Genomic DNA, 14,306 nt, shown 5'->3' with positions numbered 1-14,306 from the left:
TCATATACTTTTTTAAAAGACAATATTCTAAAGTACAAAATATTTAGACTAAAGAGAAACTTGCTCATGTCTCATTCTGTTTTAAAAAAAAAAGAAAATAATGATTTTTTCTACGGTTTTGTCTATAAAGTGTATTTTTCAATGTCCCCCACGTGGTCTCTTTATATTTGCAATAATCGAAACTCAAGCAAAGAAAGTTTGATACTTTTTTGAACATTTCCAAGTCTTCTGACGGATGAAGCTAACACAACAGCTGCTTCTTCATGACGTCATGGCGGCGGTCAACCATAAACACCAGAGATTAGACTCGGGATGACGTCATGTTCGCTAACTATAGCATCTGCTGTTTAGGACGCTTTTCAATTTTTATCCTCAGTTTTAATTTTTTTTGCAAGGCACGTACATTTTACATGACTGAATACATACACTAAAAATATCGATCATGTAAAAAAAAAAATAATTGAAAGAGTTTGATATTTAACACTTTTATTTTTATACATACTGTACAATATGTTTGTCCTTCCTTGGCAGTTCACTGTCTTGCCAGCAGGGGGAGCTCTTCAAGGATGCTGCATTAAATATGGCCGCCTAAAGTATTGGAATTATTGTATTATAAAAGTGTTTTTATTTATAAATTAAAAAAAATATAATAAAACATATATGATATACATCAAAATTATAATGCTGCGAATACAATAGAAATAATTATAATAGTTATGAAAATAATAAAAATAATACAATTACCGTCACTACTACTGCTAATAATAATAAAATTGATTGAAAAAAAAATATATATATATATATATATATATATATTTATAATCATGATAATCATAATATTAAAATATAATGCTGCTAATACAATAGAAATAATTATAATAGTTATGGAAATAATAAAATACAATTAGCATCCCTACTACTGCTAATAATAATAAAATTGACTGAAAAATATTTTAAATATATATTTATAATCATGATAATAATAATTTTAAAATATAATGCTGCCAATACAATAGAAATAATTATAATAGTTATTGAAATAATAAAAATAATACAATTACCGTCACTACTACTGCTAATAATAATAAAATTGAAGGAAAAATATTTAAAAAAATATATATATATTTATAATCATGATAATCATAATATTAAAATATAATGCTGCTAATACAATAGAAGTAATTATAATAGTTATGGAAATAATAAAAATAATACAATTACCGTCACTACTACTGTTAATAATAATAAAATTGATTGAAAAATTTAAAAAAAAATAAAATAATATATATATATATATATATAATCATGATAATCATAATATTAAAATATAATGTTGCTAATACAATAGAAATAATTATAATAGTTATGGAAATAATAAAATAAAATACAATTACCATCCCTACTACTGCTAATAATAATATTGATAGAAAAATATTTTAAATAATATATATATATTTATAATCATGATAATCATAATATTAAAATATAATGCTGCTAATACAATATAAATCATTATAATAGTTATGGAAATAATAAAATAAAATAAAATACAATTACCATCCCTACTACTGCTAATAATAATAAAATTGATTGAAAAATATTTTAAATAATATATATATATTTATAATCATGATAATCATAATTTTAAAATATACATAATGCTGCTAATACAATAGAAATAATTATAATAGTTATTGAAATAATAAAAATAATACTATTACCGTCACTACTACTGCTAATAATAATAACATTGATGGAAAAATATTTTAAAAAATAGATATATTTATAATCATGATAATCATAATATTAAAATATAATGCTGCTAATACAATAGAAGTAATTATAATAGTTATGGAAATAATACAATTTAAAAAAATGCAATTACCATCCCTACTACTGCTAATAATAATAAAATGTATTAAAAAATATTTTTTTAAATATATATATTTATAATCATGATATTAAAATATAATGCTGCTAATACAATATAAATAATTATAATAGTTATGGAAATAATAAAATAAAATACAATTACCATCCCTACTACTGCTAATAATAATAAAATTCATTGAAAAATATTTGTTAAAATATATATATTTATAATCATGATAATCATAATATTAAAAATGCATACATTAACATGGATCAAGTATTTAGAATATATAATAAAAATAAATGAAATGTCACTACTACTACTACTAATGGTAACAAAATTGTTTAATCAAAATGATAAAATAATTATTCATGATGTAAAAATGGAAAAAAAATCAAACATACTAAACTTATATGATAAAATATCACTTCTAATTCCACTACTGATAAAATCAATAATAAAAAGTGTAAAAATTACCAAATAGGTTTGATATTATAAATAATAATAATAATTTAATGCGGAACCACATTGACACACAATAATTATGACACTTTCTGATTAGTTTTTAATAAATGTGGAGTTGTGATTCTCCTCATTCATCATTTTGGAGCATGATGTGCTTCGTGGCAACATTCTGACCCTTTCTTAGGTCCAGCGACCTTTGACCCCGCCGGTTGAAATCTTGTGGAATAGAAACTGTAATCCTAATATCCATCCGTCCATTTTCTACCACTTGTCCCTTAGAATGTCCAAACAGAGCGTAGGACTGGATCTGTTATAACATTGAAGCTGACATTGTGGTCACCTTGCCACCACAGGTGTCGGCGAGCACCTGCTCACCGCGCCGTGATTATTTTCTTCTTCTATGCTTTGAATAGCAGGATGTCTTCTCACTCCTCACTGCCCACCCGCACCTGTTTGTTGCATCCCAGCAAATATGTCCGCTAAAAAAACAAAACAGCAGCCAGGATATTTGTCATGGTGAAGTCCTTTATGAAATGAAGAATCATCGTCGTTACGCACAAATTAAGAGACAATTAATGCTGCCATTAACAGAGGAAGCATGATGCTTGATGAATACATCATCGTTGCTACAATTCATGTGATCAATCAACATTTGTGCTGCTGACCTTTTGTTCCTGCAGCTGTGTGGAAGAAACGACAATCATTGTTGAACCATGTGATTTCTCTCAGCCAATTACAATGAAGGTAATGTGCATAGTGCAAAATATACTCTATATTAATATATATATATATATATATATATATATACATATATATATATATATATATATATATATATATATATATATATATATATATATATATATATATATATATATATATATATATATTTATTTTTTGGTATGTTTGTGTGTGTATATGTATATATGTGTGTGTATGTTGTTGGAAGCAGATCCGAATCATATCCATATTTAAGTGTTACTTCTTCTTAAACTCCTATAGTCATATAAAGAATAGCTAGTATTCTTCCTTCTTTTCAGTCTCATAGTAAGGTGTCGGCCTTCTAGATTGGAATGTGTCAGAGTAGAGATAACTCGGAGTAGTCTAAACAACGGGAGTGGGGGCGAGGGACAGAGGGAAGATGACAGGACTTCGGTGGGTGGAGGGAGACCGACCTGGACCGGGCTAGGGAACGCTTGGGTACTGGGTTGGTCTCAGGTTTGTCCTCTAAGCTTGGAGAATAAACCACAAAATACAAACTACTGCCTGGAGATTGAATATAAACATCAGCTTATTGCCATAAAAAGAATCTGGGAGAGACTAGCAATTTGAATTCCCCATTGGAGGAACGCTGGTCAACGCAACAATGTATATACAGTATATATATTCTAAATAAACTGTAAAAATTATTTTAACAAAATATTGTTTACACAACATAATATAACATGTACTTAAATCAATTATAGAGTTGCTATATAATACATGTGTTTATAGTAATTATGATTAACAAAAAAATTGAAACCATTTTTTTGAACATTTTTACTGTTAGCCTGATAAAGAAATGTATCTCATGATTTGTATTTGTTTCATCCATTAAAATATAGTATGGCCTAACGTACATGTTAAACTTAGTAACATTTTATTGAAAAATCGTTCTAAATAAATGTCAACTATGACACGTTTTCTCTTTTTGACGGTGAAATGAAAAAGGAAAATGATGACTGGTCTAAAAAAAAACTATATATTTTTTAGTATTTTATTAAGAAATCTGAAATAGTATAAACTTTTAAACATTGTATATTAATATGTTATATTTTTACATAGTATAAACTTTTAAAATTGGTATATTAATTCAACTTTATTCCAAAAATTCTAAAATAGTACAGACTTAAACATCTAATATTAATTATTTAATTTAAAAGTTCTAAAATAGGATTTACTCCTTAACATTGTATTGTCATATTTATAAAATAAAAAAAACCCTGATATAGTAGAAACTTGGCTTTTAAACATTTGTATATTTATGTATTTAAGTATATATATGTATGTATATATGTATATACGTGTGTATATATATTTATTTTTGGGATGTAAAACATTGTTGATGTGGCTTAAAAATATTATATACAGATTTTTGTCACTCCGCACTAATACATGACTTTTAATTGGACGTCATTGGATGTGTGCACATGTACTTAATGAACCTCCATAATAATCATTTATAATATTTATTATTCATTATCTAACTGTGAAGACTTCACATGTCATTAAGCTAAATAGATGAAAGCTTCCGCTCGGCTCACCATCTTTTTTTGGACGCCATCTTTATTATTACTATAATTATTATAAGAATAATAATAACGATAATATTTATTATTATTCCATGAGGACTTTAGCTCCTCCCTCCTACCTGTGAAAGCCCCGCCCACCTCATTTATCCCCAGTCTTTGACTGACAGGCGGGTACAGACACACTGGGAGAGCGAGACACTTCTTCGATGTCGATGATTGATCTAAAAAAACTATATATTGGTTAGTATTTTATTAAGAAATCTGAAATAGTATACACTTTTAAACATTGTTTATTAATATCTTATATTTGTACATAGTATACACTTTTAAAATTGGTATATTAATTCAACGTTATTCCAAAAATTCTAAAATAGAATAGACTTAAACATCTAATATTAATTATTTAATTCAAAAGTTGTAAAATAGTATGAAGTCCTAAACATTTTTTAATCATATTTATACAAACATAGTAGAAACTTAGACTTTTAAAAATAGTATATATGTATATAAGTGTATATATGTATGTATGTATACATGTACATATACGTGTGTGTGTACGTATATATATATATATATATATATATATATATATATATATATATATATACATATATATATGTATATGTGTATATATATGTGTATATATATATGTATGTGTATATATATATATATATATATATATATATATATATATATATATATATATATATATACACATACATATATATATGCACATACATATATATATATATATATACACATACATATATATATGCACATACATATATATATATATACACATATATATACATATATATATGTATATATATATATATATGTATATATATATATATATATATGTATATATATATATATATATATATATATATATATATATGTATATGTGTATGTATATATATATATATATATATATATATATATATATATATGTATATATATATATATATATATATATATATATGTATATATATATGTATATATATATATATATATATATATATATATATATATATAGGTATGTGTATATATATAACTATATACATATATATATATATTTATATATACATATATATACCTATATATATATACATATACCTATATATACATATATATATATATATATATATACATATATATATATATATATATATATATATATATACATATATATATATATATATATATATATATATATATATATATATATACATATACATACATATATATATATATATATATATATATATATATATATATATATATATATATATATATATATATATATATATATATATATATATATATATATATATATATATATCAATGAAATGCAATATATATATATCTGTTGTGGTTTAAAAAGTGCTCATGATAAAATATACATATTTTATCCGTTTAATTGGAAGTCATTGGATGTGTGCACATGTACTCGATGAACCGCCATAATAATAATTTATAATATTTATTATTCATTATCTAACTGTGAAGACTTTACATGTCATTAAGCTAAATAGATGAAAGCTTCCGCTCGGCTCACCATCTTTTTTTGGACGCCATCTTCAGTATTATTATTATTATTATTATTATTATTCCATGAGCACTTTAGCTCCTCCCTCCTACCTGTGAAAGCCCCGCCCCCCTCATGTAACACTGTCTTCCCCCGGTCTTTGACTGACAGGCGCTCGGCTGGCAGCTCCGTGCCATGCATGCTTCCTCGCTGCCGGATGGAGACACTCTCAGACGGGGACAACACACACACCGAGAGAGAGACACACTTCTTCCCGTCCTTTTGCTGGAACCGAACACGGCGCTAACTAACTGACGACGACACCCGCCGGAACATGTCGAGTCGTCGTCGGCGGCTCTTTTAGCCTACAGAACGCCCGCCCTCGCCATCGACTCGCCCGGTGCAAGTGGCATCGATTACCGCCCCCCCTTGGAAGCCAGGACGGTTGGATGGAAGACGGCTAGAGCTACTGGTGTCCTCATCGTGGATCTTCTTTATTATTATTATTATTATTGAATTTTTTTGTTTTTTATAAAAAAAAAAATATATTTTTTGTGACCCGGACTAATAAGCGGCTGCCTCGGGGGCCATCTCTGCCATGGCCGCCGGGGAGCCTCTGAGGACCACTTTCGTCCCTTTTCGCTCATTTTCGCTCCCGACTCGGAGGGAAACGCCGTTCTAGTGCTGCTATTCCGGGCAGCTCCCCACTACACACCACCGCACTCCCAGCGGGCGTGTGCGCGCTGATATTCGGCTAAAAAAAAAAAGAAAAAAAAAAAAGGCGACAGTAAAGCTTTTTCTTCCGCCCGGAGCAACATGGCGGGCGAGCGGGGCTGGGGACGCGGGCACAGGCTCGCCCTGGCTCCTCCATGCTAGCCGAGGCGGATGGCAGCGCCAGCTCTATGCGGACAAACAGCGACCCTCAGCCCAAAGCGGACTCCTCGATCCTCATCTCCAAGATGGAAGCCGTCGTCATTCCCTTCTCGTCCGAGGTGCCCTGCGACAATAACGGGCAGCGCATGTGGTGGGCGTTCCTCGCCTCCTCCATGGTGACCTTCTTCGGGGGACTCTTCATCATCCTGCTGTGGAGGACCCTCAAGTACCTGTGGACTGTTTGCTGCCACTGCAACGTTAAACACAAGGTACGGCTGCCATTTTATTGGATTGTTTCCCCTCACACATGAGAGTCCTTTGGCCGGGTTGGATTTCATCATGGCTGCTTTGGAGATGTAAATAAAAAAAGAGCCTCCATGATGGATGGGAGGATGGAAGAAGGCTGGTCTGCTGTGACTTGATGTGTGTTCACTTGCAAGGAAAGTGATGTATCACCCCCGACCCTTGCTGCTCTTTGGCCTGTTTTTCCACTGAACATCCACAGGTGTGTGTGTGTGTGTGTGTGTGTGTGTGTGTGTGTGTGTGCTTGTATTTCTACCCTTCTTGAGACATCAACAAGAAAAAGTACGGTCCATGTGAGGACCGGTGAACAAGTTATGACCGAAATCATGGTCCCCATACGCAAAACAATTGCATCTAATAGAGAGCCAAATACTAGAGTCTGTGAACATTGCTCCAAAGTCAGGATTTTTTGTTGATATAATGTGCATACAAAAGTTACCCGCCAGCTGACTTTTGTCATCATTTTGCCAAGTAAAATTCCAGTTATTATTATAATATTGCCAAAATTGAAGTTTTCTTATAAAATTGTGACTTTTGTCCAGTAAAATTACCACTCTTTTCATAAAATTGCCAAAATGTTAAGCTTTTCTTGTAAAATTGCGACTGTTATTCAGTAAAATTCCAACTTTTATCATTATATTGCACAAATGTTCAGTATTTCTTGTCAAATTTTGACTTGCGTTGAGTACAATTACGACCTTTATCATAATAATAGAGGTCGGCATTTTTCGGAGGTCTTAAGAAGGTAACAAATTCAAGAATGAGTGTGTGTGTGAGTTCTTGTATTTGTACCCTTCTTGAAACATCAACAAGGAAAAGTACGGTCCATATGAGGACCGGTGAACAAGTTAGGACCGAAATCATGGTCCCCATACGCAAAAAAAATTGCATCTAATAGAGAGCCAAATACTAGAGTCTGTGAACATTGCTCCAAAGTCAGGATTTTTTGTTGATATAATGTGCATACAAAAGTTACCCGCCAGCTGACTTTTGTCATCATTTTGCCAAGTAAAATTCCAGTTATTATTATAATGTTGCCAAAGTTTAAAAGTTTTCTTAAAAAATTGTGACTTTTTTCCAGTAAAATTACCACTCTTTTCATAAAATTGGCAAAATGTTAAGCTTTTCTTGTAAAATTGCAACTGTTATTCAGTAAAATTCCAACTTTTATCATTATATTGCACAAATGTTCAGTATTTCTTGTCAAATTTTCACTTGCGTTGAGTAAAATTACGACTTTTGTCGTAATAGAGGTCTCAAGAAGGTAACAAATACAAGAACACACAAATTCTTGTATTTGTACCCTTCTTGAGACAACAATGACAAGTATGTTCCATATGAGGTGAACAAGTTAGGACATAAATCATGGTCCCAATATGGAAAACCATTGCATCTAATAGAGAGCCAAATACTAGAGTCTGTGAACATTGCTCCAAAGTCAGGATTTTTTGTTGATTTAATGTGCATACAAAAGTAAACATTGACAGGTGCAAAGGCAGCAATATATGATAAAACAAGACGGCAGCTAAAGAAGGACTTCCCTATTCATCCCCGAAAAAACCCGCCAGCTGACTTTTGTCATAATTTTGCCAAGTATAATTCCGATTATTATTATAATATTGCCAAAATGTTAAAGTTTTCTTATAAAATTGTGACTTTTGGCGAGTAAAATTACGACTCTTTTCATAAATTTGGCAAAATGTTAAGCTTTTCTTGTAAAATTGCGACTGTTATCCAGTAAAATTCCGACTTTTATCATTATATTGCACAAATGTTCAGTTTTTCTTGTCAAATTTTGACTTGCGTTGAGTACAATAGCGACTTTTGTCGTAATAGAGGTCTCAAGAAGGTAACAAATACAAGAGCACACACACACACACACAAATTCTTGTATTTGTACCCTTCTTGAGACAACAATGACAAGTATGTTCCATATGAGGTGAACAAGTTAGGACCAAAATCATGGTCCCGATACGGAAAACAATTGCATCTAATAGAGAGCCAAATACTAGAGTCTGTGAACATTGCTCCAAAGTCAGGATTTTTTGTTGATATAATGTGCATACAAAAGTAAACATTGACAGGTGCAAAGGCAGCAATATATGATGAAACAAGACGGCAGCTAAAGAAGGACTTCCCTATTCATCCCCGAAAAAACCAGCCAGTTGACTTTTGTCATAATTTTGCCAAGTAAAATTCCTATTATTATTATATTGCCAAAATGTTAAAGTTTTCTTATAAAATTGTGACTTTTGTCGAGTAAAATTACCACTCTTTTCATAAAATTGCCAAAATGTTAAGCTTTTCTTGTAAAATTGTGACTGTTATTCAGTAAAATTCCAACTTTTATCATTATATTGCACAAATGTTCAGTTTTTCTTGTCAAATTTTGACTTGCGTTGAGTACAATAGCGACTTTTGTCGTAATAGAGGTCTCAAGAAGGTAACAAATACAAGAATGAGTGTTTGTGTGTGTGTGTGTTCTTGTATTTCTACCCTTCTTGAGACAACAATGAAAAGTATGTTCCATATGAGGACCGGTGAACAAGTTAGGACAAAAATCATGGTCCCAATATGGAAAACCATTGCATCTAATAGAGAGCCAAATACTAGAGTCCGTGAACATTGCTCCAAAGTCAGGATTTTTTTGTTGATTTAATGTGCATACAAAAGGAAACATGGACAGGTGCAAAGTCAGCAATATATGATAAAACAAGACGGCAGCTAAAGGAGGATTTCCCTATTCATCCCTGAAAAAACCCGCCAGCTGACTTTTGTCATAATTTTGCCAAGTAAAATTCCGATTATTATTATAATATTGCCAACATTTTAAAGTTTTCTTATAAAATTGTGACTTTTGTCGAGTAAAATTACGACTCTTTTTATAAAATTGCCAAAATATTAAGCATTTCATGTAAAATTGTGACTGTTATTCAGTAAAATTCCGACTTTTATCATTATATTGCACAAATGTTCAGTTTTTCTTGTCAAATTTGGACTTGCGTTGAGTAAAATTACGACCTTTATCATAATAATAGAGGACGGCATTTTTCGGAGGTCTCAAGAAGGTAACAAATACAAGAATGAGTGTGTTTGTGTTCTTGTATTTCTACCCTTCTTGAGACATCAACAAGGAAAAGTACCTTCCATATGAGGACCGGTGAACAAGTTAGGACCGAAATCATGGTCCCAATACGGAAAAACCATTGCGTCTAATAGAGAGCCAAATACCAGAGCATATTTTACAATGAAGCGAAACGCAACAAAAATGCAACAATCACAGCGAAATACGAACAAGAAAGGTAAAAAATAAACCCATCTGCGACCTGAAATATCTGACACAATTAAACATCGCTGAATCAATAGTCATCTCCCATTCGGACACTTTTCAATTTGCAATGAAGGATCGTCAGGATTACTTTGAAGTTCAGGTTATCACTTCAGCGTCACGTGTCATCCATCATCCCTGACAGCGCCCGGCAAGGATACTGATGAAAATAAACCGCGGGTATAATTAGGTATCCATCTTATGACTCCCGGTAGTGTTGATGCTTATAAAAAACACAACAAAGAGAAAGAGAAACCATGTCCCTGCTCTGTCTTTTTTTTCTATTTGGGAAAAGCTGCGTCATGCGGTTGGGTGACTTTGGAGGGGCTTGACACTCGGGGCTGTTGTGGAGGGACGAGGCTCGTTAGGAGTATCAGGAGGTGGAAACTGGATCGGAGATCAGCTGACTGGAGCGGACGGTGTCAGAAAGAGGATGCATCTTTGTTCGGGGAGGGGTCGGAAGTCGACTCTTTGGTCAAAGTTTTGGGCCAATGTGATGATAGAAAAGGGGGCGGGGGTGGGGGTGGCATGATGGAGGCTGATGTCATTGACTCACAGCTGCGTCCCAATTCTTGATGGTCGGGCTTTAAGGGGATGATTGTAGATCAAGAGGCAGCACAGAAAACATGGCCTCCGGAAACTGTACGGGTATCTTCTTATTTAGGGGTTGCATCCTTTTGAGCAGTGAGTCGGCCTCATTGGTTCGGGGGAGCCTCCGCCGCGGAGGTCGAGACACACCCGACTCATCGTGTAAATAAAAACTTCTCCCTATCGGCGTGTTATGGATACGGCAACAGCAGAAGTCACACTGATTTTCAGGCGTGTAATTTGTCGTGAGTTGATGCACCGTGTTGGTTTTGCTCTTTGAACAAGGTGATGTTCATGCACGGTTCATTTCGTGCACCAGTAAAAAAAAAAACATACAACTTTGTCTTGAATTTGAAAAAAAAAACAAAAAAACCATTTTGTTTTTCACCAAAGAAGGGTTCGGTGAATGCGCATATGAAAGTGGTGGGGTTCGGTAGAACCACTGTACTAGAGTCTGTGAACATTGCTCCAAAGTCAGGATTTTTTGTTGATATAATGTGCATGCAAAAGTAAACATGGACAGGTGCAAAGGCAGCAATATATGATAAAACAAGACGGCAGCTAAAGAAGGACTTCCCTATTCATCCCCGAAAAAAACCGCCAGCTGACTTTTGTCATAAGTTTGCCAAGTAAAATTCTGATTATTATTATAATATTGCCAACATTTTTAAGTTTTCTTATAAAATTGTGACTTTTGTCGAGTAAAATTACGACTCTTTTCATAAAATCGGCAAAATGTTAAGCTTTTCTTGTAAAAATTACTAATGAAAGTCTCAATCAATCAATCAAAAAAAGCACTTTATATGTAGAAATGTTTTGTTAAGAAACCATTCTGAGCCTTATCTTATTTAATTTTTATTTTATATATGTTGACCACGATAACCCTGCCAATGGACCCTGTGTGTATATGTATGTTATGCCATTGTTTACAAATTTGGCAAATAAATAACCCAAAAATGTATATTTTGTTGTTTTCTTACTGTACCGAAAATGAACCGAACCGTGACCTCTAAACCGAGGTACGTACCGAACCGGAATTATTGTGTACCGTTACACCCCTACGTTACCGTGGAGTTATTGAGTCTGTTTAGCTGATTGGAGAGATAGCTTCTGCAGCTTGTGGGTGCATGACCACGACTTCTGTTTTGTTTGATCAGCCGTTTTACTGCCTTGTTACAAGCACCGTTTGGAAACAATTAAGGTATGTAAATAAACATTCACATAATATTTCTGTGTAAATAACTTATTTCACAATGCGACTAATACACGGAAAACATATATTTTTCTTCTAAAATTTAGTGGGTGTGGCTTATATCCCGGTGCGCTCTATAGCCTGTAAAATACGGTATGTGAAAGTTAATGTTGGGCGCAGGAGATGAGAGATCACATACCCTGGCCCCTTTTTGTTAGACCACTTTACTGCTTGGCACAACTTGCTGCCTCCATCCTATTTTCTGTGTTGTTGTTATGCTTCTTCTCCCTCTCTGCTGTTTGGTTACCTAATAGTCTAGTGATCCACTCTGCGTCATGCCACCTCCAGAAGTTCTTACATGATGCATCTCTTAGTGGGAAATGTGTAGGGGTTAGGGAGGAGCAAAGATAAAAAAAATAAAAAAAAGCCACTTCTTTTTGCAAACTAACGAATGGTGATAGTGCTTTTTCTAAAAAAGACTAAATAATTTAGCAGGATTTGTCTCTTATATTGTCAATTGGTACCGTATTCTTCGGAGTATAAGTCGCTCCGGAGTATAAGGCGCACCGGCCGAAAATGCATAATAAAGAAGGAAAAAAACATATATCAAAAACTGAAATCTAAGTAAGATTGTTTGGCCGAGCTGTATATATGCGCACTAATTGACTGAAAGAGCACGCACTTGGCGCGATGATGTCATGTTGTCCATGGAAAAATGCATTTTTAGACCATATGATTTGCCTGAGCGGCTAGGAGACCCCGAGAGTAACAAGCGCTTGCCTTTCCATTAAGAACAATAAATTAGTTTTTAGTATAAGTTTGCTGGTTTCAAGAAATGTAATGCCGAGCACATATCATTATGTCAAAATATTGGCAGCTAGCGTTTACTTCATTTAAGAATGTTTTTCAACATATTGAGCAAAAAGGTCTCTTTTTTTTTCTACCAAGAAAAGTGCACTTGTTATTAGTGAGAATATACTTATTTTAAGGTATTTTTGGGTTCATTGAAGTTAGCTAACAGTGCTTCCCATAAACTGCCAAGATACCTGTGGTGGTGGGGGCGTGGCTACGGGCGTGGTCACCATGACATCATCGAGTAATTTGCATGATTTACTACAATGATATGATTTTCTCTAAAAAGGCTCAAAAAATGTATACTTACTAATTAATAATAACAGTTTTGTTTTAAACGTCCATCCATCCATTTTACAATATAATTACAACACTTATGTACATATTTATACACAGATTTGAACAATAAGTTATTCACTGAAATATATTTATTAATTGTGGTTCATACAAAAAATATATTTTATAAAATATAAAAGCTAAAATGTCTCTTAAAGCTCTGCCCTTTTAATTAGCGCATACTAAATAATTTAACTTTAGCCTACTACTACAACCATATTATTTACCAGCAACATAAAGTGAAACAGAGGCAGAGGTGTCCTGCCACAGTCAGTAACAAATAAACAGAAAACAGTAGTGGTGGTAGATAGACACAGAGCTTCATCAAACATCTGATCCACTGAACAAAGAGCTCCAAAAATATATAGATTATATTAGACACTTTTTCTCCCCCACTTGTCCACATTTGCAGACCTTTTCCTTCACTGCGTGCGGCAGTGCTTAACGTCCGGGTCACGTCCCTCATTGATTACCGTGACACCATTCTCGCTTGTATCCAATAAGTTCAAGACATTGGCTCCACATTATCGAGAAAAACCCCCGATCTCGTTTCTGCGTGCAGTTCAACCGGGGACACGCAACGGTTTTATGCCTCCCTATGGTATAACCTGCTTTAGACACACCTTAATAGGGTTTTAATTGTACATTTTATTTAGGCAGCCTGCAACCAGGGAAGG

General features: G+C 32.9%; 1 protein-coding gene across 1 annotated transcript in view; it reads left to right on the top strand.

The window, feature by feature from the left end:
• The first annotated feature begins 6,316 nt into the window (after positions 1–6,316).
• The window catches only part of LOC133657088 (calcium-activated potassium channel subunit alpha-1a-like), a 626,717-nt gene continuing 618,727 nt past the window's right edge, over positions 6,317–14,306 (top strand). The window contains 1 exon segment of the mRNA XM_062058010.1: positions 6,317–7,299. Within this exon segment, the coding sequence (XP_061913994.1) occupies positions 7,027–7,299 (273 nt within the window). The 5' untranslated portion in view covers positions 6,317–7,026.

Source organism: Entelurus aequoreus, linkage group LG09 (assembly GCF_033978785.1).
Source record: "Entelurus aequoreus isolate RoL-2023_Sb linkage group LG09, RoL_Eaeq_v1.1, whole genome shotgun sequence".
In the NCBI taxonomy this organism is placed as follows: domain Eukaryota; kingdom Metazoa; phylum Chordata; class Actinopteri; order Syngnathiformes; family Syngnathidae; genus Entelurus; species Entelurus aequoreus.
The sequence above is the reverse complement of the archived record's forward strand: the minus strand, read 5'-3'. Positions and strand labels throughout refer to the sequence as shown.